Source organism: Tyto alba, unplaced genomic scaffold (genome assembly GCF_018691265.1).
Source record: "Tyto alba isolate M040663 unplaced genomic scaffold, T.alba_DEE_v4.0 Super-Scaffold_13, whole genome shotgun sequence".
Lineage (NCBI taxonomy): Eukaryota > Metazoa > Chordata > Aves > Strigiformes > Tytonidae > Tyto > Tyto alba.
This window is the reverse complement of record NW_024881275.1, coordinates 29,911,017-29,936,513: the sequence shown is the minus strand read 5'-3', so window position 1 is coordinate 29,936,513 and position 25,497 is coordinate 29,911,017. Positions and strand designations below refer to the sequence as shown.

The following is a 25,497-nucleotide window of genomic DNA, read 5'->3' as shown; positions in this document are numbered from 1 at the left end:
AACATGTGCTAACCAGCCAAAAAATCAGGTGAAATTTAATATTGGTAAATGTGAAATAATGTGCATTTCAGAAACATCTCTACCTGCACATCGGTCTTGGAATAACTCAGAAAATTGCTAGTGGACCTATCTTCTGAAAGCATGAGTACAGGTTGGATGTAAGTTGGAAACAAGTAAAAAAGGTATACAGACTATTAGGATTTACACTTAGATGAATACAGAATAATCTATGAAATATTATTGTTTCATTAAATATCTCAATGAAGAACCCCACCTCTTCAATACTGGGTACAGTGATGGTCTGCCTATCCCAAAGATTACTTTAAGACCTGAAAAAAAGTACACAGAAGAGCGGAAAAGATTGTCCAAAATATGGGAAAACTGAACAGATAGCCACCTTGGGAAAGCCAGGAGTGAAGTGGGTAGAGGGGGCCTATGCAATAGTTCTTTAAAATCTTCTGTGCCAAAGAGGTGGGGACTACGAAAATGTCATTTAATATTTCCCATACACACAGAATCGTTTTGATTGGAAAAGACGTTTAAGATCATCAAGTCCAACCATTAACCTAACACTGCCAAGTCCCACTAAAACATGTCCCTAAGTGCACAAACTAAAAGATGTACATGATATAAAACAATGAAAGAAGACATTGGGAAGAATACATTTTCTTCATAGAGTCAAAATACAGGAGGATATAGTAAAAAAAAAATTATAAAGGGAAAAATACACACGTCATTGTGTATTACACAAATCTCTTCCATATTTCATAAAAACAAAAGTCTGTTGGACAGAAATACTGTCAAGGTTATGCAAATACTCAAAAGTTATCAAATAATTCATCATCATGAATAATGGTACAATTATTCATGGGTCAGTCATATACTATGTTTCCCCATATGGTTTAGTCCCATTCAGTTCACAGTTCCCTTAGCAGGTAGCTATTCAGTATTTTGTTCTAACTTGATTATTTCAGGCTTAGCACATCCCTTATTTTTCACACACCATTCAAATCCTGAAAATGAAACCAGCAATTTCCTTCTTTGCCTTTCAGTGGACAGTTGACACCATTTTACCAAGTTTTGTGCAAGAACATAACATGATAGTCTCCACTTCACACGTAGTGAACTGAGCCCCAAGAGGTAACAACAGCAACAAAAAAATCCTTTAATTCATGGATGCCCAACTGTAGACATCTCAGGCATAGTCCTCCATGTATTCACCCTTATACACCACAGGAAAATAGAGCTGGTGATAAATAAATTCAGCTCTCTTGTGTCAAACAACCAGCTGCAGTCACTCAAAAAATCTATACCCACTCTGCATTTTCCAAAATGTATACTGTAATAAAGAAAAGGCACTTGGGACTATAAAAAAATCAACCTTTTAATCCTTGGAAGGCAAAAATTAAAATGGACTTCTGGGAGCATCAGATATAATTTCTTGAAGAAAATATTTTCTCTTCTAACAAATGGGAATAGCATGTGTTGAGGCACATACAGTTTTGTATTTATCATCTATAAAAAAATTTATTATGTACATAAAAATTCACTTAGGGAGGCTTAAATACTGGATTACAGTTGAAAACTCAAAACCCAAAATTTATAGGACTGATTCAATTGTTATTGCATGTACTTTCACACACACATATAGTTAATGTAGGTCTAAATAATGGTTTGCTTGATTGCAGCTACTCTTAACAAACAATATCTGAAACAATGTCATGATGCCACGTTACCACAGTTAATGCTAACTTCCTTCTACCTGGTGACACCATAAAGGACAATGATTTCTGTATTTCTGTCTAGAGCTAGGAAAAGAGAGGCAACACTCTTTTGGAGTTTACTGCTTTGGAGAAGACAGTACTCTGGGCTACAACAAAATATCCTTGACCACCAATGACTGTCAACACAGGCTTGAGGAATACATATATAGAAGGACCACTGAAAATATTTGGAAAAGTTAGCAGCAAAAACCTCAGGAGTTTTACATATCATCTCTTCCCTGGGGCAATAAACTTGTGTGATTTTTCATCTGATGCACTCTGCTGTTGAATACTTCTCAATTTTAAGAATAATGCCTCTCCAAAATCAAAGATTATTACTCCAGAAGAATGACTCCAAGCACCAAACTATTCCTTAATTAAAACTTGGCAAATGCAAACCACAGGAAATTAGTCATCATAATAAAGTGTAAGGCCACTGTGATAATTAAAAGGTAATAGTACCTTCCAGTGTTGTCCATAAACCAGTATGTGTTTCTTGGCAATATCTAGCCGGTTCCAGGCCAACGCCAAACCTAGCTGATCTGAAGTAGGCATATTTGTACCTAGGAAACAAGTAAAGGACCTAGCAGTTTTCACACATTGATGTTACTTCTTTGCTTTGAAAAGGTAAGCCAATGGGACTGTATGTCAGATGAACACAGGTCATATTTTTAGACAGGTACCTTTCAAGAGTGCAGTCAGAATTGCCAAATCAATGTCCTGCTGATCTTCTGACTCCGCATCAAATATGGTTATCTGTTAGAATTGCAGAAATATACTATTTGAGGTAAGGCAGAGAAGTCTGTAGTTATTTCTTCTTGGTAAGGGCTGTGGTAGGTTAAATCATACACACTTCAACACAAACAATGGCAAAGGCCCAGACATGACACTCCTTTGTTTCAGACAGAAAATGTACCATTTCACTTTTAGCATCCCAGGCAAACTGGAATCAGATTACTGCATAATAGCATGAGTCGACTTCCTTCTGACTACCCTTTAAAACTGAGAAATGTAGAAATGAAACATAAAACATATCTACTCAGCTTCCAACTAGAAGACAGACACTCAAATAAAGTAAAACAAAAAATAATAAAAATATATTGGGTAGTTTCCATTTTAGTGATCATTGCTACAATTGTCATTACTCCTGTAACAAATAGTACTCCATCATATTTGAAAAGTTGTGGCAGACTGGTGAAGTCTCCAGTGACTGAAAAATGGGAAACATAACCCTTACTTTTAAAAAGCTAAAAAAGAAGACCTGAGGAACTATGGGCCAGTTAGTCTCACCTCTGTGCCTGGCAAGATCATGGAGAAGATCCTCCAGGAAACTATGCTAGGGCATATGGAAAACAGAGAGGTGACTGGTGACACCCAATGTGGCTTTGCTAAGGCCAAATCGTGCCTGATAAATTCACTGGCCTTCTACAACAGGGTTACAGCGTTAGTGTAGGGAAGAGCAACTGATGTCATAGACCTGGGCTTGTGCAAAGTGTTTGATACTGCCCTGCACAACATCCTTGTCTTTAAAATGAACAGACAAGAATTTGACAGATGGACCATGTGGTAGATAAGGAATTGACTGGATGGTCACACTCAAAGAGTTATGGTCAGTGGCTCCATGTTGGGGTGGAGACAAGTGATGAGTGATGTCCCTAAGGGGTTGGTATTGGGACGAGGATTATTTAACATCTTTGTCAGGGTCATGGACTGAGTGCACCCTCAGTAAGTCTGCAGATGACAATGAGCTGAGTGGTGTCGTTGATACTCTAGAGGGAAGGGATGCCATCTAGATGGACCTTAACAGGCTTGAGAGGTGGGCCTGTGGAAACCTCATGAAGTTCAGCAATGCCAAGTGCCAGGACCTACACGTGTATTGGGGCAATCCCAAGCACAACACAGGCTGGGTGATGAGTGGATTGAGAGCAGCTCCACAGAGAAGAACTTGGGGGATATTAGTGGATCAAAAAGTGACTATGAGCCAGCAATGTGCGCTCACGGCCCAGAAAGCCAACCATGTCCTGGGCTGCATCAAGAGAAGTGTGGCCAACAGATTGAGGGAGATGATTCTACCTCTCTACTCCACTCTCGTGAGACCCCACACGAAGTACTGTGTTCAGCTCTGGGGCCCCCAACATAAGAAGGACATGGACCTGCTCATGTGGGTCCAGAGGAAGGTCATGAAGATGGTCTGGGGGTTGGAGCACCTCCCTTACGAGAAGAGGCTGAGAGAGTTGGGGCTGCTTAGTCTAAAGAACAAGGGGCTCCGGAGAGACCCTATAGCGGCTTTCCAGTACTTAAAGGGAGCTACAGGGAAGACAGGGAGGGACTCTTTATCAGGGAGTGTAGTGAATAGGATGAGGGATAACAGTTTTAAACTGAAAGAGCATAGATTTAGGTTAGATATTAGGAAGAAATTCTTTCCTGTGAGTGTGATGAGACTGGCACAGGTTGCCCAGAGCAGCTGTGGCTGCCCCCTCCCTGGAAGGGTTCAAGGCTGGGTTGGACGGGTCTTTGAGCAACCTGATCTAGTGGAAGGTGTCCCTGCCCATGGCAGGGGGGTTGGGACTAGATGATCTTCAAGGTCCCTTCCAACCCAAACCATTCTATGATTCTACTCGCAAATGTGCACTTGAGCCACCAAACGTGCCAGCTCATTTCAAAAGTGCATACCGATAGTCAGAGACAAGTTCTAGCATGAATCTGTTATAAGAATGGGTTGAAACATTTCTGAATTAGAAGTAAGACTACTAAAGAAGAAAAAAAGTAGGAATTACTTGATCTTTTGGGTAAAAACAAAGATGTCTGGCCTTTTACTAAAATCAGAAAGGCTGTCATTTCATAAGCAACCACTATGAACTGAGAAGTTAACTAAACGGGATCTGTGGAGCTACCCAGTCTATAAATTAGCACAAACACCTTTGTGTTATCTTTATATTAGAGATAACACCATTACTTCTACAGCTGCTGTGCTCATGCCAACCCACCGCAGAAAGAGCAAAACAGGTAACAGCAAATGAAGACATCCTAAACTCAAGAGCATGAACCCCACTCACGGATTCTCTGTGCTGCATGCATTCCATCAAAACATGAAATAGATGACTGGACTGTTTCTGACCCAAGCTAAATGTGTTTTGAATCATCACTAAGACTTCCTCCTTCACTTGAGGGCGCAGTTCCCTAAAAAACAGATATATAAGCAAGAATAAGTATATTTTTAGCTACTTCTTACCAGCCTGAACAACACCTCAGAAAAAGACAGAACCTGTGCTAAGCAGAGACATATAAGAAATCTCTTTTATTTTTACTTCTCTGTTTACTTATTCCTGCCTTTTTTCAACAAAACAAAGCAAAGGCATCCCATAACATAAATTATTATTCACACGGGCATGAGTTTTGACCATATATATATATATATATATATTATTGGAAATAGAATAAATGAAACAGTTAACAATTTTCAAAGGATTGTCTGTAAATATAGAGCTAAAAATCACTAAAAGTTTAGCAAACTTTTGATTTCTTTCATTAATCATATAGGGATAAAATTCAATTCCTCATTATTTGTTCACTAGGCTTCATATATCTCCCATCTTTTTCCCTCATTTGTCTTTCTGTTAAACTTTCCATCCATATTTTCCTTTTCTTTTGAAATGGCAGGATTTTTTTAAAAAGATCAAAAATATGGAAGAGAAAGCAAGTGAATAAAGAAGTTCTCAGTACAACACACTAGGAAAAAATATCACCCCCTAAGAAGAATATCTAGAAAATATAATAAATAAAAAATTAGGATATAAATCTTATTAGATTTATTATTTTTTTTTTAAATTGAATCAACCCACACCACCTTTTTATTTTTTTTTTTTTTTTAATTAAAAAACCCTTTTGACTTTGAAAAGTTTTCACAAAATTATTAATTGGCTATACAAATGTATATATTTATTTATCTCCAGTTGGGATGTAAAATTTTCATCAAGGTAGGTTTAACAGAGTCTGCACCTGAGGCTGCACTGCAGGTGACATGAAGAGGTACAACTAGATGAGGATGACAAATCCAGGTTACTACTGGGTAAACTAAAGCCAAAACCAAGGAAAGCTTAGTCCTCCTCCTTCTTTAGCCTGAAGCTCCTACAACAACTAACCCCAGCCTTAGTCTCTGAAGTTTTGTGCAACCCAAATCCAAGCCCACTTACAGAATACTGACGGCAGGAGAAAGGATTGAGCCAAAACCCAAGCAGGCAGTCTGGGGTCACCCAGCAGTGTCCCTTGCCAAAGGTAAAAGACATAGTAACTCAAAATAACTAGACACAGTTTCTTTTTCCTCTTCAAAAAATGCTGTACTAAATTTAGTGGAGTAAGTCTTTCAGCACTAGTTTAAGGCAGGGAAGGAAGAAACTCTGCTCTCACTTCACAGAAGTAAATGCCAGCAGAAGACCATGGCAGGGCAATACTACCAGAAGCATTAAAAATTATCTCAGCAGATTTGAGACAGGTGTTTTCAGGTTCCAGTATGACAGACCAAGGAGGAGGAGCACTATGCCACTACTCACCCCGTATCACCTGTGTGTTTGTGGGTAAAAGCCAGGATATCTGCAGCTCTGCCAGTGCCCTCATAGACCACCACAGGGACGGCTGGGCTGGCCCTCACGTACTCCCACACCATTAGGATCACATTGGGGCCTCCTTCCACCACCAACCCAACTATGGGTACACCTTGGCCCATTCCTGTTTCAAAACATACCTAACCAGTTACAAACAGGTCTCAATCACACAGAAAAATCAGAACATCTGGTAAACAAATACTCATGAAGAGTTTCATACATGGTTCAGTGGAGGAAACCATGCGTTCACCACCTCTAATTTGACTTGCACTTTTTAAAACTTTCACAGAACTTCTACAATCAGATCAAGATGACCATGAAATCCTCCTGATAAAATTGTAAGTGGCCTTAGCACTGGAAAGAAGAAAAATCCTTCAGAATATCCCTCTGCCCTTTATGACAGCTCATATTTCTCCATTTCTACTGCATTTTTTAATAATCAAAAATAAATTTCAAATAAGATGCAACAGAAATGGAAAGTCTGAATTGCAAAAAATCATAGTAAAAGAAGATGTACGAGGCTGAGTAAAAAGCTCTAAATATGAACACAATAAAAAGCAGGTAAATTTCTAAGTTTGTAAATACTATGATGTGATCAGATAAAGGAAATAAGGATTCAACATCATAACTCTGTTAATGTCTTTTTAACATACCTCAAGATTTAAATCACTAGACAAGAGTGAACTTTCATAAATAATTTATACAATCTAGTGCATAAAATGAAATACTTGTCTATGTAATAAACATTTAATTCATGATTTGTATACCATAACTCAGTTACTGTATAGGCAAATGGACATTATGCAATCTGATGAACATTGGCTGGAGGCATTCCTTTCCTAACCAGTCTTTGGTTTTGTACTGGAGGAGGTCACAGGTTTGCAGTATAGAAGAGTAATGAGAATAAAAGTAATGAACAGGGGAAGAAGGATTCAAATTATAGTTAATGTTGACAATTTTTCCACGTAGAAAAATGCTAGGAAACTATCTAGTGCTGATACAAAGACCATGCAAACCTGAAAAGTGAGCAAATGCCCAATACTTAGTAAAGAATCTGAGCCATTTAGATGTCTCTACAACTGAGAAACCAAAATGCGAGTTAGCCCAAAGGCATAACGCTTTATTTTTAATATTTATTGTTGTCCTTTTCATTTTCCTGAGATACAGAGTTCAAGACACATGCAATTAATAACTTCCAACCTCAGTCAAATCTGTGGCAAATGAAGATGTACAACAGGTAACAGGAAACGTCAAGTACCTCTACAACTTTTAGGATAGGTTTTTCTCTCATAAAGCTGATCATAGCAGTACTCACTTGTGTGTATTTTTTGAAGTGATATATACTTCTCCAAATTCCTCCTGAGCATCATTTCATTCCCATACTTGCCTAGTGTCCCATCATCTGCCATTAGAAAATGAGAATGCATGCTGTTGAGGGTACTTAGCTTGCTGAGCGGATTACCAAGAGTCTGGTACAGGCAAACTACCTAAGAAAATAAAAATAAAAAGACCTTCAACGAAACCAACAAAATATCACCATTCATGTTACCTCTCTTGCATGTATTTCATTAGATTGTGATCTTCTGAGAGCCTCCATCACACTTTTGCATTTGAGTTTTCATTTGATTCTTAACAGCAACAAAACCACAGTTAATACCACAGAAAGCATTTCTAACTAGGCTTGCAGTCCTCAGTCAAAGTCACTGCCTGCTTCTTTTTTCAACAGCTGAAACACAATGGCATATTTCTTCTGGGTGTATTCGCATTAAAAACATGTGAGCTACCATTTATCAGGAATGATTTCACCTTGTCAAGTGTTTTTAGACAGTTATGCAGACTGCGCCTTCACACTGGCACTCACATAAAGTTCTAGTTTATGAATAAAATTCATATATTAATAGCCTATTTGTGTATATCATTAACCTGACTGCTCATCCTGAATCTCATGAATATAGAAATACATCATTTGCCGCCACAATAGACTTGCTAATCAATTACAAAATTTCAGAAAGAAATGGCAGTTTCCTGCAAGGATATAAATATTTTAGAACTATTAATTTACATACAAAAAGCAAAATACAGTGCCTCAACATGCCACAGAATTCTAATGCTGAGCAAAATATAAGCCTCTATTACTGAGAAAAAAATATTAAACCAATGAAATGAAGCAAGCTGAAGATAAAGTATGCAAGAAAGCTATAACATCCCCTGAACATGAAGGCTTTTATTATTAAAATGTGTTCAACTCACATCTTTTCCAATGAGATCCCTCTGGTTCTCAATGATACCCCATGGAGGAATCCCAACAGCACAGATCTTTCTCAGGTGTGGTGAGGTACAGCCTTTCAGTGCATCCCCCACATGCCTGGACACTCCTAAACAGATAATTAAATCATCATTTTTCTTCTTTATTTGGAGACCTGCTACAGGACACCAATGAAAAGTGCTTACCATCATTTACTTTACTCTATGGTTATGTTTTAACCAGAAGCAAACTATCCCACTCAACTTGTATACAGGAATTGTAAGGGTTAAACGTAATGCACCAATGTTTCAAACTCAAAAACTATTTCTAATTAATTTCTAATTAATAATACTAATGCTAATGGTGCTTTCTACCTCCACAAAACTTTATTATTTACATAAATGCACAGGTCAGCTCTCCTGTAATGTCACTGGATTGAATAAAAGCTAAGGAAGTTAAACCTGTTTCAGTTTCGTGGCTTACTGACCCCCTCAGTTTTTGAGAGTAGTCTATAGGGAGTTTCAGATGCTAACAGGCTAATCAATGGATTATCCAAATTCACAACTTTCTTAATGATAAAATATTAACTAAATTTTGATTTGAAAACTGTTCCAAAAACAGCAATCACAGTCCTCAGAACCTAAATATTTTAATGAAGCAGATAAAAGTGAGTGCAAATAAGTTCTGGTTATCTACTATCAGTGTTTCTTACTACGTGCAGAATACTTTGCTCTTGAATAAAAAAAAAATATTAAAAATTTTCAGAATGCCTGTCACCAGCAGAAGACCATGATGTCACTCTTTGAATTATGCATTGCTCCTTAAAAACAAAGCCTCATTTTGTGCTAAAATATGACAAATGGTCAAACAATTTCATTGTATTTGCCCTAAATGTATATGCTTGTATGGCAGAAAAAGAACACCAGAGGAAGACTGAAACAAAGAAAAATAATTGCACTACCGCTGTTGATGCCTTCTGTAATTATCCATGCTCCTGTAGTCTCAGCAGCCTTCACCAATCCTTTGCTGAAAACCTGCTTGACCTTTGAGGGAAGCTTGAAATTTTGAATGCCTCCATGAACAGAGATCACTAGCTTTGGCAACTCCATCTGCCATTCTTTAACCATCAGGTGCAACAGCTGATCCAAATTACTATCATATGAGAGTCTAATATACTGGAAGAAATAATAATGGGTAAAATAAACATCCTTTAAATACGCCAAGAGAATAAACTGCAACACCTTACAAAGTTTGCAACATTAATGTCTTAAAAGACTTTGTGCAGGATTGGGACTTCCGCAATACTGCTAACATGACAGCACAAAAATAAATCACTGAGCAATACAGGCAGCAAGACAGACCACACCTAATCACAATGAAGTTGAGCATAAAAATATAATACACACACTCTAACTTAACTTACTTTTAGATTCCCTTGCCTTTCTTATGCTGAAATTACAAAAATAAGTTGGACATATAAACTCAGCATCTATTACCTTGGCATGGTAAGTGTGATCTCCATCTTGAAAATTGATTGTACCAAATGCATCTGTCGGACTCGTCTTTGTGTGTTTTTGCACGGACCATTCTCCAGAATCTCTCTGTGGGGCAGCCTGATAAACAGACCAGCTACAGTCTACTCCTGGGTGATCTCCAATCAGCCGTCCACAGCAACACCTCACATGAAAAAATAAAGAAATTAATTTATATCAAACACATTCACAATGCTACTCTAGGATCTTCATTGGAATATCCCAATTAGCATTTCTCTAAAGAAGGCTATTGTAGCTTTCTGACACAGAATATAGTAAAAATTAACTCAGCTGAATAACATTGAATTAAATCATAAGCATGTTTTGTTGGATATAGAATTTTTTTCTTGGATATAGAAATGTTCTCTACCTGAGGAACACTAATAACAGCTGGGGGGTTGGACTAGATTATCTTCAAAGGTTCCTTCCAACCCAAACCATGCTGTGATTCCTTGTGATTCTGTAACAGTCTGAGTGTCCCGTACAGCAATTCTGACCAAAGCAATGAATGCATCTCAGATTTACTGGTCTCAGATGTGACGTTTCAGAGGAATATCCTAGGAGACCAAGGTTTGATGTTCTAGGTACTGAAGAAAGATCTAGGAGTTGCCATCATTAATCAGGGTGAGAGGAGCAACCCTCAGTCTAGAGAGAACTTCAAAGTGACCTTTATACTAACCCTCAGACAACAGCAAAGTGAATATACAAAATAAATGGATTGAGGTACAATGTTAAGGGAAATTTAGCAGAAGCTCAGCTAGCATTAAAGGTTTGAAACTGCATGAATAACCCAGATTCCAAATTCAGTCAGTATTACTGTCATACAGGCTTCGACAGGCTCCAGTCTCTTCTACAGGATTAATTTCAGTGTAATTTATAGTGACATCTGACAGACCAGTTTTCCCTTAGACATTTCAGAAGTTAATATACCCTGGGAAATGGAGATAAATTCTTCCCTTTTACTCATTTAAGAAACCAAACGGCCTTCAACAGCCCAAACTCAATGACTGCCTTGAGACTCTGATGTATTATTTGTGGATCAAGGGACAGGCTAGATGTAAACATCTGCAAAACCCTGAAGAGGTATATTCAGAGAGACAGTTTTCTGTGGAGATGAGTGAGAAATAATTGGTGAAAGAGAAATAGATTAAAAATACCAAACAAAAAAAAAATCCCAAAACAACCCTAAGCAAATTAAGGAAGTGATTTCTTTAGAAAGGTACTTTCTGATAAACAAAAACGATGAAATTATGTTTGCGCTCCATTTTTTTCAACACAGGCAAATTGCATTTGACTGATTCAATGCTCTGCAAAAGCAGACTGGAGAAGGAAGTCTCCCACACTCCTGGGGAATTAATAACTCAATTAAACAGTCTTATTCAGTGGAGAATTAAAGCAATGTAGAATCCTAGCACTGCAGAAAAGACTTGAGCTCTATTGTCACACGTATGATGATGGTTAGCTAGAAGTTAGAAGGCAATATGGACTACCAAAAATGCTCAAATTTTTGTCAAGTCAGTTCAAAACAGACTATCTAACTAAGACCACCTATACTTTCTCCCTAGCTGAGACAAATAGTAGAATATCATAGAAATACAGGGACTTCCCAGAAAGAAGTCAGGAATGCATTCACAACTGAATCCTGGAAAAATTAAGAGGAAATGATCTAGAGGGAGTGAGGGGGAGGCTAACACCTCACAGAGCAGTTTTTATTGCCAAGTTACTCTAACCAAAGTATTGCCCAGTTTGGCTCACTGCATGACTCCACAACCATTTGCACTGTGGTAGTGACAGAAAGAAACCCAGGGATTAGCAGAGGGGACACAAGAGCTGCTGAAACAAACTATTGATCTAGGGACCTCATTTTGATGACCCAAAAAGCAAAACCCATTGTAATTTTGCCTCCTCATAGACAAACAAAAACAGGTCAGGGCTGATGAACGAAACAGAAAGTATCCAAGATGGAACTTGAAGAATCAGCCAGTTGCACTAAGCCACTTACATATATACCATTAAAACTATTTCAGAAAACTGTGAGGGATCAACACAGATGAAAAATCATTGCTGACATTGCGTTGCTAAAAAACATGGACTTAGAATCCACACTCAGAGTTGCCATACAGACATATCCAAGATCAGCGTTTCAGAGCAATGTAGCTGCAAAGTATATAGCACAAAGGATGCAGATTTGGATAAAATCAGCCCACAAAGAGCACAAGGCCAATGACTATCCTTGTTTATGACTCTCCCTGCATACCTCAGAGGAAGGACCAGAAGAAAGAGGTAGTTTTGTTTTCACTATTAGTCTTCAGAGGACACATTTCTCCACAGCTGAGTTATTACCCTGCTTGATCCATTTTTTTCTGCTTGCTTTCTGGGGGAACTTCAGGGTAAGAGACAGCAAATGTCAGGAAAACAATGATCTTTAGATGAAAGACGATAAAAAGCATAGATACCCTATTGTCCTTTCATCCTGAAAATACCCTGTAGTCACTGTACTGCTCCTAGAGTGGTCTCACAATAACAAGACCTTTCATCCAGGCATCACTCCAAAAGACAGAGAACCAATAGCAATCTCAACTAAATACTACATTACTTTACATTACTTGCTTAGATACCACATTACACAGTCTGAGTCTGACTCAACAGATACCAGCACTTGGAAAGATAGCACTGAAAGGCAATCAAGCTCATCATCAACGGATTACATTTTCTAAAATCTGAATTAATTTCAGCCCATCATCAAAATAGGAGCACAGAATTACTATCTACCTCATATGTTATTAATCCATACAGGGTCACAACAGCAGCCCGTCCTAGAGCATCAAGAGCCAGAGCACCCTGCCATTTCAAAGCAGAGATCTTGTGGAAAGGAACTAACCATCTGACAAGACAAATCAGTGCAGTAACCTCAAAACTGAGACTCAATGAACACTGAACTAAGTAACTACCATATTGTGCACTACATACTTAACATTTATATGTAAATGCAACCAGAGATGAGCTGCACTCAGAACATCTCAATTAAACTGAGCAGGCAATGGAAGAACTGTACATAAACTTCACACACAGGTGTCCAGGGTACTGATACAGGGCCAAGATAGGAACAGGGGATGTAAGGGTTAACATGAGAATAGCAAGAAGGGGATGACAAAAGAAAATAGTTAAGATAATAGTTCAAGGGAAATAGTTTAGATAACGGTTAACAGTTCTGCTTAGTGAGCAGACAGTTTGTAAAACACGATGAGCTCTCTAGGCTTTATCAGTACCAAGCCGATTGGAACTAGACCCGCGGTTTGGACAACAGCCAGTAAGAAACTGAGTCTGCGCAAAACCTGGGGTCACAGAGCGGACAGGAGGAAGAGGAGCTTGACTTCATCCCCAAAGACCCCCACGACCACCACCAGAAGACACTGCGCAGACTCAACTAGGAGGAGATTATGGAAATGCTAATTATAATACGAAGCGGGGATAGGTGTTGCATATGTATAGGCGTATTGCGAAATATTATGAATATGTAATCATTTGCTCTATAAATCTAAGGTAACAGCACCCCACGTTGGGTACACAATAGGAGGAGTTATCCCCTGTGTACCTCAGCGCTGAATAAACATACCTACTTTACAATCTATCAGATTGTGGAGTCTGTTTTCCGCACGTCAGTACATGCATCTGCTTTTACCTTAAAGATTACCACAGCAAGAGGTACGAACTCAAAAGGTCTGGGATTTCCCAAATAGCTCATGCTCTGCTCCAAGTTGACATGCTCATTCTCTCTAGCCATCTAGCAGGAAGTGAAAGAAGGTTGCTAAGGTCTCCTGAGCTACCTAGGAGGTCATAAGCCATGACTAAGAGGCTCTCAGGAAGGTTGAGGAAACCAAAGCAGAACATTACGTACATTTGTTTGGGGTTTTTTCTGTAAAGTTTTGTGCTCTGTGCATAGTGACAGGACTCAAGGAGGAGAGAAGCTACCAGCCAGGGATGACAGCTGAGTTGGGATTGCTTGGGAGCACTCAACCCACACATGTCACTTGGACATCTCAGGCTGCACCCCAAAGTGCTGAGGAAAACCAGTTCTCAAAGGACATGGAGATCAGGGAGGTCCCAAAGAACCAGAGAAAGGCAAATGTCACACCTGCCTTCAAAAAAGGGCAAAAGCCACCCTGAGAAACTGCAGGCCAGCCAGCCTCCTGTCAGTCCCAGGTAAAATCAAGAAGCAAGACCTCCTGGAGCCCACACCTGGGTGCAGCAGGGAGAAGACAGTGATGAGGAGCAGTTGGCAAGGATTTACCAAGGGTTAATCACGCCTGCTCCACCTGACTGCCTTCTGTGACAAAATCACAGGGGTGAGAGGAAAGCAGCGAATGCCACCTACCTCCACTCTAGCCAGGATTTTGGCACTGTCTCCCCCAGTATTCTTGTATCTGGGCTGGGACGTTACAGTCTGGGCGGGAAGAAACGTTGGTGGGTGAGAAGCCGGTTGGGTGTTGGGCTCACAGGGCGGTGGCTGATGGCTTGGATGCTGCCTAGAGGCTGTTATCAAGCAGAGTTCCGCAGGGTCTATGAGGGGCCTGTCCTGTTCAGCATCTCCACCAGCAACCCAGAGGAGGGGATGGAGGGCACGTGCAGCCCTGGGGAGGGGGCAGCTCTGGGGCATGGCCCTGTGCACTGGTGGGCGGCGAGCTGAGCCGGGGCCACCTGCATGCCCAGGCAGCAACGAGGCACAGCGGTGCCTGGGGTGGTGTGAGCAGGACACAGCCCTGAGTGCCAGGGGAGGGCAGGGAGTGTCCCCTCTGCTGGGTGCTTGTCAGGCCCTGTCTGGGTACTGCCTCCAGTCTGGGTCCTCAACACTGAAGAGACACCAGCAAACCAGAAGGACTTCGTAGGAGAGTGATCATCCTGGTGACAGACTGTGGGGTTGGAGACCTTGCCCTCCAAGAAGAGGCTGCGGGACAGGAGATGGTTCAGCTAGGAGGAGGAGTCGTTTTGGGGGCATCCAAGAGCATCCCCAACGCTGATGGGACAGGATGGAGGAGATGCAACCAGGCTCTTCACAGTGGTGCGTGGTGGGAGGGCGAGAGGCAGCGGCACAGTCTGACACATGGAAGACTCAGGCTGGAGATAAGGAGAAGCCCTTTGCCCAGGAAGCCAGCCCAGAGGTGGACCCAGGGCCTGGGGAGGGTGGGCTCTCTCCAGCCTCGGGGATTTCATTTCCTGACTGGGTGAAGCCCTGAGCAGCCTGGTCTGCCCCCCTGGCTGAGCCTGCTCTGGCAGGGGCTGGGACTGGAGACCTCCCCGGTTCCCTGACAGCCTGAGTTATCATGTGATCCTATGAATATATCATGTGTATTGATTCAAAGCATCTTTGCAATGACTTTACCTTCTTTGTTTCAAAGGCTCACTAAGCTACTAGTGAAGGAGGGAGCAATGTCAGTAACACAAGCAGATTCCTGGAAAAATCACACTTTGAGCAACAAGGGCAAACATGGAGGATTGACACTGAGGTAAACATAACTGCAGTAGTCAGATTACAAAATCCAGTGCCCTAGCAGGCAGCACTTCAGAGACCGTGTCCAAAAAATACGCCTAAAAGGTCAGAGACAGAGACAATTTGTTGGATGTGTAAGGATGCAGAAGTTCAGCAGCACATTCCTGAATATTCATGCAGTGAGCTCAGTCTAGGTGCTGTCTGGGATGTGTTTGTGAGCACTGCACTGAAGAGTAAATAGAGGCCATTTCAACACACCAGGGAAGCATGGACAAAGGTGCCAGTAGATTACTCAAATCTGATTAGCAACTACTAGATGGAGTTATTCTACTTAGTATTAGCAAATAGTTGCATAACCCACACATAAACTGTTTGGAAACTTTGGAAGGTGTCTGCAAGTAAGAAATCATTAACAGATTTAATTTCTCTACAATATTAGGTCAAACTATAGTAGGCATCAAGTACATTCCCATGACTTTTCAACTGTTGTGGAAAATTACAGGTCTCAGGAGGCCCCGAACTTGTTTCATTGCAGCTCTAATAAATACAATATAACCAGTTATAACACTTGTGCAAAAATTATTTCCCCTTCTTAGGAACACAAAAATTCTCCCAGAACAAAGCTCTGTGTATACCTTAAGATATACAAGAAGTCAAGAACAGTTAACATTTGGGAAAATGTACTTGCAAGGTAATGGATGACTGAAATAAACATCAGACAGACACACACCTTCTGTATATACAGCAAACTGACAGATAGGATTCATATGACTTTAAACAGCATGAAAATGTTCAACAAAAAGTGAAAGGAAAAACTACAAGATAAAAAAACCCACAAAGGTACGGCATGTCTTTCTAGAAAGGTGAAATAAAAAAACTCAACCCTGCGGGGTGCACATTTCCAGTTTTTCTTCCTCGCTCTCCCACTGCACATTCGTGTATCTAAATGGTATTTGATTAGGATGCTGATTTGGTGGAAAACTAATCTTGCTTTGGTTTTCCACCCCCTCAAGGTTAATTTTTATACTGATGAGCTTACCAGAAGAAATAACAACACAGTTACTCAGCAGTGGGAACGGGGGAGGACTGCAGAACTGCTGTAGTCTCTATTTAGACAGGATTAAACCACTGTATTTTGAAGCACAAGTTAACTTCAGCTTGGATACTCACCTGGATATCTGCGGGTTACCAGGAAGCATTAAAATCCTCCCTGTATTTCTACTTCCAGAACACCTGCAAAAACCTTTGAACTTCTATTCTTCTGCTCTAAAGCAAAATACACACATGACCATTCCCTCAGAGGGAGTTGACCCTTTCTGAACAGATGTAACACAGATCATTTGCCTTATTTACAATGCCAATACCATTCTGTATATCAGTCCTTTACAGTGATGTGATTTCAAGGAGTAACTTACTTAGTTTTTGGAAAATGTGACTCTTGTTTCACATAAATCTTAGAAGCAAAAACAAATATGAAATTTAATTAAAAGCAAATAATCATGCTCATGAAAGTGACAGGACTAGTTAGCACCAGTTTGCTAGTCATTAGTTATCAGAAACTCATTGTTTTCCATTGCTTCAGCCTTCAGAGGCCTTTAACACAAAACAAATGTCAAGGAAAGTTACAATTTTTGTTCCAACAACCAATAATACATTACAGTATCGAAACCTGTTTGGGAATACAAGCTGAATGACAAATGTTGGATGGAAAACAATTAATACAAACCACAAAATATTAGCTGTCTGAAAAAGTCAAAAGCACCACACACAAGTCAAAAAGTACCAGAGTAATGTAATTTTTGTTGCTTGCCTCTGCAAAGGCAGGGACTCAGAATGCCCACTGCAGAGATGAAAAAAATCTTCAGAAAACCTATCATCAGGGATATTTATATTACCTTCTTTCATAGAATGACAGAATCACAGAATCACTTAGGTTGGAAAAGACCCTTAAGATCATCGAGTCCAACTGTAAATGTAGCACTGCCAAGTTTACCACTAAACCATATCCCTAAGCAACATACCTACAGGTCTTTTAAATACATTCAGGGACAGTGGCTCAACCACTCCCCTGTGCAGTCGGTTCCAACGCGTGACAACCCTTTAAGTGAAGAAATTCTTCCTAATATCCCATCTAAACCTCCTGTGGCACAACTTGTTTCCTCTTGTCCTATTGCTTGGTATTTGGGAGACAAGACCAACACTCACCTTGCTACAACCTTCTTTCAGGAAGTTGTAGAGAACTATAAGGTCTCCCCTGAGCCTCCTTTTCCCCATGCTAAACAACCCCCCATTCCCTCAATTGCTCCTCACAGGACTTGTGCTGTAGATCCTTCACCAGCTTCACTGCCTTTCTTTGGACACACTCCATCACCTCATTGTCTTTCTTGTAGTGCAGGGCCCAAAATGGAACCCAGTATTGAAGATGCAGCCCCACCAGTGCCAAGTACAGGGCGACAATCACTTCCCTAGTCCTGCTGGCTGCACTACTTCTGTTACAAGCCAGGGTGCTATTGGCCTTCTTGGCCACCTGGGCACACTGCTGGCTCATACTCAGCCAGCTGTCAACCAACACCACCAGGTCCTTTCCCACCAGGCAGCTCTCCAACCACTCCTCCCCAAGCCTAGAGCGTTGCGTGGGGTTCTGACACAAGTGCAGGACCCGGCACTTAGCCTTGTTGAACCTCATACAATTGACGACAGCCCATCAATCCAGCCTGTCCAGATCCCTCTGTAGAGCCATTCTATTCTCAAGCATATCAACATTCCCACCCAACTTGGTGTCATCTGCAAATTTACTGAGGGTGCACTTAATCCCCTCATCCAGATCATTGATAAAGATATGAAACAGAACTGGCCCCAATACCAAGCCCTTCGGAACACCAGTCATGACTGGCTTCCAACTGGATTTAACTCCATTCACCACAACTCTTCGGGCCCCACCATCCAGCCAGGTTTTTATCCAATGAAGGGTACACCCAGCCAAGCCCTTAGGAGTCCATTTCTCCAGAAGAATGGTGTAGGAAAGAGTGTCAAAGGTTTTACTAAAGTCTAGGTAGAAAACATCCACAGCCTTTCCCTCACCCACTAAGCAGGTCATCTTGACACAGAAGATCAGGTTAGTCAAGCAGGACCTACCTTTCATAAACCTATGGTGACTGGGCCTGATCACCTGGTTGTCCTGTACATGCTGCATGATGGCACTCAAGATCATCTGCTCCATAACCTTCCCCAGCACTGAGGTCAAGCTGACAGTCCTGTAATTCTCCAGATCCTCCTTCCAGCCATTCTTGCAGATAGGCATCACATTTGCTAGCTTCCAGTCAACTGGGACTCATAACATAACCTCACAACAACCTTGTAGTCCTCCTGAATGGCCTGCCTCTTGTTCCAAAGGTCGTAAACTCTCTTTTTTTTCCTGATTTCCAGCCAAAGTTCTCTCTTCAGCCATGCCAATGGTCTTCCCTGCCAGCTCATCTTCCAGTACATATGGACAGCCTATTCATGTGCTTTTAAGGTTTCCTTCTTGAGGAATGTCCAGCCTTCCTGGACTCCTCTGCCCTTCAGGACTGCCTCCCAAAGGACTCTATCAACCAGGCCCCTAAACAGGCCAAAGTCTGCCTTCCAGAAGTCCAACATGTCAGTTCTGCTGGCCCCCCTCCTTATTTCTCCAAGAATCAAAAACTGTAATTTTGTGACTGCTATGCCCAAGACAGTCTTCAGCCTTCACACCACCCACAAATTCTTCTCTGTTCACAAACAGCAGGTCCAGCAGCGTGCCTTCCCTAGTTGTCTCATTCACCAGCTGTGTGGAAGTTATATTCCACACCCTCCAGGAACCTCCTAGACTGTTTCCTCTTTCCTTAATTGTATTTCCAGCAGACATCTGGTAAGTTGAAGTCCCCCATGAGAACAAGGACTAGCGATCGTGAGACTTCTCCCACCTGTTTATAAAATATTTCTTCTGCCTCTTCATCCTGGTTGGGTGGCCTACAGCAGTCCTCCACCATGATCTCTGCCTTGTCAGCATTTCCCCTGATTCTTACCCATAAACACTCAACCCTATTAAAACCATCATTAAGTTCTAGACAATCAAAACACTCCATAACATAAAAGGTTACCCCACTGCCTCTCCTTCCTTGCCTATACCTTCTGAACAGTTTATAGCTACCCATTATAGCACTCCAGTTGTGTGAGTCACCCCACCATGTTTCTGCGACAGCAACTGTTATCACAGTTTTCCTGCTAAACTATGGCTTCCAACTCTTCCTCTTTGTCGCCCATGCTGTGTGCATTGGTGTAGATGCACTTCAGTTGGTCTAATGATTCACCACCTTTTTTGGGGGGTAGAAGCCCTAATTCCTATGTGACCATTCTCAGGCACTTCCATGGCTTCTAACACATCAATAAGCCTTGCAATAAGCTGCCACACAGATCTCCATCCCCTACCTCCAATGAGATGGCAGACCAAAGGATCCCACTATCACTCCATCTCTCAAACATGGGCATGCTGCCCCCATGCTTGTCTCTAGCGAGCCTGGTTTGATCCATTGTCCCCTTCAAATATAGTTTAGAGCCTTTTCAATGAGCCCTGCTAACTCCTGTGCGAAGATCCTTTTCCCACTTTGAGACAGGTGTACCCCATCTGTTGCCAGCAAGACCGGTGTCATGAAAACAGGATCAAAAACCCCAAAATTCTGCTAGTGACACCACTCTCAGAGCCAGGTATTGATCTGCTGGCTCTTTCCATTTCCTTCCTCATCATTCCCTGCAACTGGAAGGATAGAGGACAACACTGCTAGTGCTCCCTATCCCTTAACCTGTCATCCCAAGGCCTCTCAATTACCCTTGGACTTCTTTATGCAAATTAATTGCTGCCTGCCTGAAAAATCAATAATGGATAACAATTTGAGGGCCACAGCAGGGTAGGAAGCTTTATCTTCCTGTGTTTAACCCAGACCCCAGGGAGGCAGTAGACTTCCCCAAGAAGTGGGTCCAGTCTGCATATTGGGCCTTCTGTTCCCATAAGTAGGGAAGACTCTCCGATGACAATGACCCATATTTTCTTCTTTAAGGAAGCAGTTTTCACACATGGCAGAGGCCGACTTAACCTTGGTGACACCTCCAAGCTAGATGAACCATTGTCCTCATTATTGTTTGGTTCCACTTGCAGAGACTCAAACCTATTATGCAGAGGCACATGAAAGGTGGGGCAGTCCCAGAGGAGATGTGCCTGCTGCACTGGGCAGGAACTTGTCGCCATTTCCCCCTGCCCCTTAAGTCACTGTGTCCAGCCAGGCAGAGCGAGGACAGGGAATCCTCCATATCATCTGTCCTGTCTGCCTGTTGGGCCTGTCCCTGGGAAGGTGGGGTGCGATTCCAGCAGTCTCCTCTTGCACTCCCCAATACGCCTCAAGTGACTCACCGCCCCCCGGAGCTCTGTCACTGACCCAAGCAGCCCCTTTTTCCCGGGCGCTCCCCCCACAGTGGTGCTCTCTGCTGCCAGCCCGTCCTGCAGCCCGGCACCAGGGTGGCAGTGTGTTCCCGCCACAGCTCTGCCGTGGCAGGTCCAGAGCTCAGAGAGGCCACGTCCTCCCATCGGGTGGGTACCGCCACTCCCTGGTCGAGCCGGCTGAGCTCCAGCGCCCACCTTCCCGTGCAAACCGCCATGCCACGCGCCCCTCGTCGCTCGTGCTCCCTGAGGGCTTCTCGTACAAAGCGGGGGCTCGCCTGCCATTGCGACTGCCCCGGCCAGATCCTGCCAGCTGCCGTGGGGGCTCTGCCAGCTGCCTGGAGCTTCCCCCCAGTTCAGGAAACCCTCTGCCACGGGTCCTGCCCCGGCAACCGAGTTACACCATGTTCTTCTCCCTTCATTTTGTTCTTCCTCTTTCCATAGTTCCTACTGTTTTCCGTTGCCTTCGCCTCATTCTCCTCCATATCGTGCAGGATATAGCTGGAATTGTGTCCCATTTAAAGGCATATTTATGCCTTTCATTCCTCAGTAGAAGATTAAGACAAACTCATCCACACAAGGTATTTCGATAAAATTTTCTGTTAGAAATAAATTAAATATTATCATATATTTTTTTTAATCAGATTTATGCTAAACATTCTCCAGCACTATCCCAGAAATGCTGATCTGACAGTATGAGGAAGGATATTTTTGATGTCATTACTTCCTTGACTAGGAATCACTAACTCTAGGTCATTATAAAAATCAAAGATACACATTTATGCACTCTTACCTGATTAAATTCTGGCACACCTGGCATCCTGCAGGACACCTGTGATAACAGATGGATAATTAATACATGCTTGTATAAAAGAAAACATCCGTAATAGTACTCATAAAGTGTCAATTCACCTATGAAAAAATTCTCAACACCATTAAAGGCTGTGTTCTTCTGCACTCACCCCTGGAAGATGTAGTGGGTAACTTCAGTGATTTGTCTGGCATTTTATAACTCACACTGTATGTCAAATCTGCATATCATAGATGAGTTGCCTATCTTATCTACTCTACACTATGTGTTCAAAAGAGTATGATCAAAAATACAAACTTACATCCTCGGGATGGGATCTCACGAAGTTTATTTAGGCAACACCATCCACTAGATACACAATCTGGAATGCCAAATTATGTTTGCTTTTTCAGGTCTTAAAACACAGGATTTGATCTTTTCCTTAACTCATTCTCTCAATGGGATGCCATACAACATTGGACTGAGTGCAACACATCTAAGAAGACTAGGAAAGTCAAATGTTGCCAGTTTCCAGTTCAAACTAGCAGCCCCACTTAAAACATACTGATGACAGTATTAAAACCCATAAGAAGCAGCAATCACCAACTGCGGCACTGCAAAACTGCAAAGAACTTCATCCAAGCTACACACAACACCCATAAAAATTATTCAGATTATTTCTAAATGTAACAGAAATAAAGTGACATTCACTGTTTTACCTGTGAGGATCTTTTGAACTGGGAATGATGTGTGCACATTCTCTTTTACTGAAGACCTCTTCAATCCAAGATTTGGGGGACTGAAAAGACATTTCAAACATAATCATATTCCTAAACTTAAGAACATTATGCCAAAAATTGCACTATAACGTCTACATGGCTGTATACACATAACACAGAATGATTCCCATCACAATGTTAAATGAAACCAAACACTATAAGCTGAAGCTACAGCTCTGAACAGTCCTAGCCCTTCACAGCGAAGCTTCACACAGCTCCATAGAAAGATCAATATTAAAACTTGTTCCCACCCCTCATTAACAAACATGAAAATTATTTTAGAGGATCTATCAAACACATGTGCAGTAGACGAAGTGGTAAGGGTGAATCAGAACTGCTTACAGGACTGCACTTTCCTTCTGTCAGAAACTAGCAAATGGCAAACTTACCAAAGCTGTAAATGTCAAAAAAGGCAAGATTTTCTTTTTACCTGAAAGAGATGGTTGATTCCTTCTTTTATGATTCTTAACAGAATTAAGAATAGATTCATCCTGGTTGTAAGTTTGCTGAACTAGGAGTACAATGAAATGCAAAAGCAGGGACCAAAGACTACACCTAGCACTTACAAGTGTATGTCAGGTGGTCTTTTTCCACTAGTCTCCTGGGACACTCTGAAAACTGTCTCAGTGACGACTGTTGCAGCCAAGTAAACTGAGCAGTCACTGAGGTACTAATTTTTTTTTTTTTCAAAGAATCTCACTGGGAGTCTTTGAACCTCTTTCTCTTCAGGTTTATCATGACCAAATTCTCAGAAAGGAACGATAGTTTTTGGATGATGAACTTTGAAATCTCTGGGACTGAATTTAGAAAATACTGGAAGCAAAGGATTTTTTTCATCATGAATGGAACTACCCTGACAATGAAACATGCAGTGGACAAATATTTTCTCATAAACAGTAAATACAATTATACCAGCCATTATCGTCGCATTGTTTCTCACATTCATCTCACTCTCTATCTCTCTGTGTCTACCTCACATGTAGACAGCAAGCTCTCAAAGACAGGTCACAGTATGGTCCTGGTTTATGAATAGGCATACAAGGCAAACAGTAACCAAATAATAAACATCAACTCCTTCTTCACTCTTCATGTTTAAGAACAACTGTTCCTCTGCAAAATGTCTACCCTATAAAAATACTTACGGTAAGTACTTGTCTCTATGCTTGTTTGTAAAATGTGTCTTTTGTACAATGACTTAGGAAATAATTCAATTCATGAGAATGCCAGTAATTTAACTTATTAAGAGTACTTCTGGGAGAATTTTATGGATAGAGTTCAGCAATATTTCTTACAAAAGAGAATACCTCTCTTTTATCTCCTGACTGGAATTATGATCCTTAATAAAGCAGGCCCTTCTGAGGGTTTTTTTAATTCAGCTTCACATCCCTATCCGCCCCCACATAATCTCCCAGCTAGCCACAGAGTTATGGAGGGCCACAAGCTACCTGAGCAAACTACTGACTTGTCTGCAGGTGGGGACCCAGCTTCCACCAAGACTACTAGGAGTCCTACCTTTGCTTTTAATGTACTCTGAAACAGGACCCCACTGACAAAGATGAAAGAGATCATTAAAAAACAGTTTGCTGGTATTGGTGTGCCTGTGTATTCTTCTGGGAGCAACTACCTGAACTGTGCCTGGTTGAGCTTCGAATGAAGGAGTAACAACGTGGAAGATCCTTGGGGATGGACAAAGCATGGGCATATAAGAAAATTAATTATCTCAGAAAGAGACCTACTGAAGACAAAGTTCAAAAATTAAATCCAGACAATAGCCCTGGAAACAGTAAAGCAGATTTCATTACCTGAGGGCAGGCACACACTACTCTCAGAAACCTTCTGGTAGTATTCTCTTTAATAATCATTATTGTTTCATGCTTCCTAAACTTTATTCTACTTGTTTGAGCTACCAAGCAAAACAGCTAAATGTTTCTAATATTACAATAACCTGGGACTCTGATTTTTCTGAAATCCATTACTATTTCTGACCATATGACTGACCATAAGCCTCAATCTCTGTCCCCTTGGCCCCTGAGGGCAAGGAGGTAGAGATATCAGGAGCAAAGCTGAGCCTGGGAAGAAAGTAGGGGTGGGGGAAGGTGTTTTTAAGATGTGGAAATGCTTCTCACTGTCCTACTCTGTCTGTTAAGTGCTGTTGTTGTTAGTGTTTGAATTAAATTTATGTTCTTCTTCTTCCCCTAAAGAGTCTGTCTTTTGCCTGTGACCATAATGGCTGTGTCATCCCTCCCTGTCCTTACCTTGATTCCTGAGCTTTTCGCTTCATTTTCTCTTTCCCATTCCTGAGTGGGAAGAGGGGAGTGAACAGCTGGGTGGTGCTCAGTTGCCCTCTGGGCTCAAACCACCACAATGGCACAAGATAAAACACCAATCAGTAATTTTAAAGGAAGGAGAGGTCATCTGGTACATAACAGCTGTTTGGTGTGGTTATTTCAAACCAAAACATAACTTACAGTCCTCAGCGATGGCAATACACTGTGTGAGTTGAAGTTACAACATCTAAAATGGGAGATGAAAAGACTTCTTCTCTGCTATCAGCTTTTTAAACACCTAAGCTGTCTCCTAAAAAACATACTTTGTTTTAGAAAATCCTCTTTTTTTATTTTTTGGAGGACAGTTTGGGGTGAAGACAAATGCTTAAAATTCTGGGTGTTTTGTGTATCCTTTTTCAATTTTTTCCAAAATCACCTGAGGCAGTAAGGGCATTGACCAACACATGCCACAGTTGATGAGGCCACTCTAGTCACAATGGGTCAGGTTCAAGGTCCAACAAAGCCAATGGAAAAAATCCCTAAAGCTTCAGATCACATGCCGTGAATGTAACCTTGATACTGC

At 41.4% G+C, this 25,497-nt stretch overlaps 1 protein-coding gene across 1 annotated transcript in view; it reads right to left on the bottom strand.

Annotated features, from left to right (window-relative positions):
- Positions 1–25,497, bottom strand: part of TRPM6 (transient receptor potential cation channel subfamily M member 6) — a 100,114-nt gene that overhangs the window by 54,967 nt on the left and 19,650 nt on the right. The window contains exons 2-11 of the mRNA XM_032983874.2: positions 22,588–22,667; positions 21,872–21,910; positions 10,106–10,286; positions 9,571–9,784; positions 8,615–8,739; positions 7,680–7,851; positions 6,314–6,488; positions 4,820–4,943; positions 2,447–2,519; positions 2,226–2,326 (exon numbers count right to left, since the gene is read on the bottom strand). Of these exons, the coding sequence (XP_032839765.1) occupies positions 2,226–2,326; positions 2,447–2,519; positions 4,820–4,943; positions 6,314–6,488; positions 7,680–7,851; positions 8,615–8,739; positions 9,571–9,784; positions 10,106–10,286; positions 21,872–21,910; positions 22,588–22,667 (1,284 nt within the window). The remainder of the gene's footprint in view (positions 1–2,225; positions 2,327–2,446; positions 2,520–4,819; positions 4,944–6,313; positions 6,489–7,679; positions 7,852–8,614; positions 8,740–9,570; positions 9,785–10,105; positions 10,287–21,871; positions 21,911–22,587; positions 22,668–25,497) is intronic.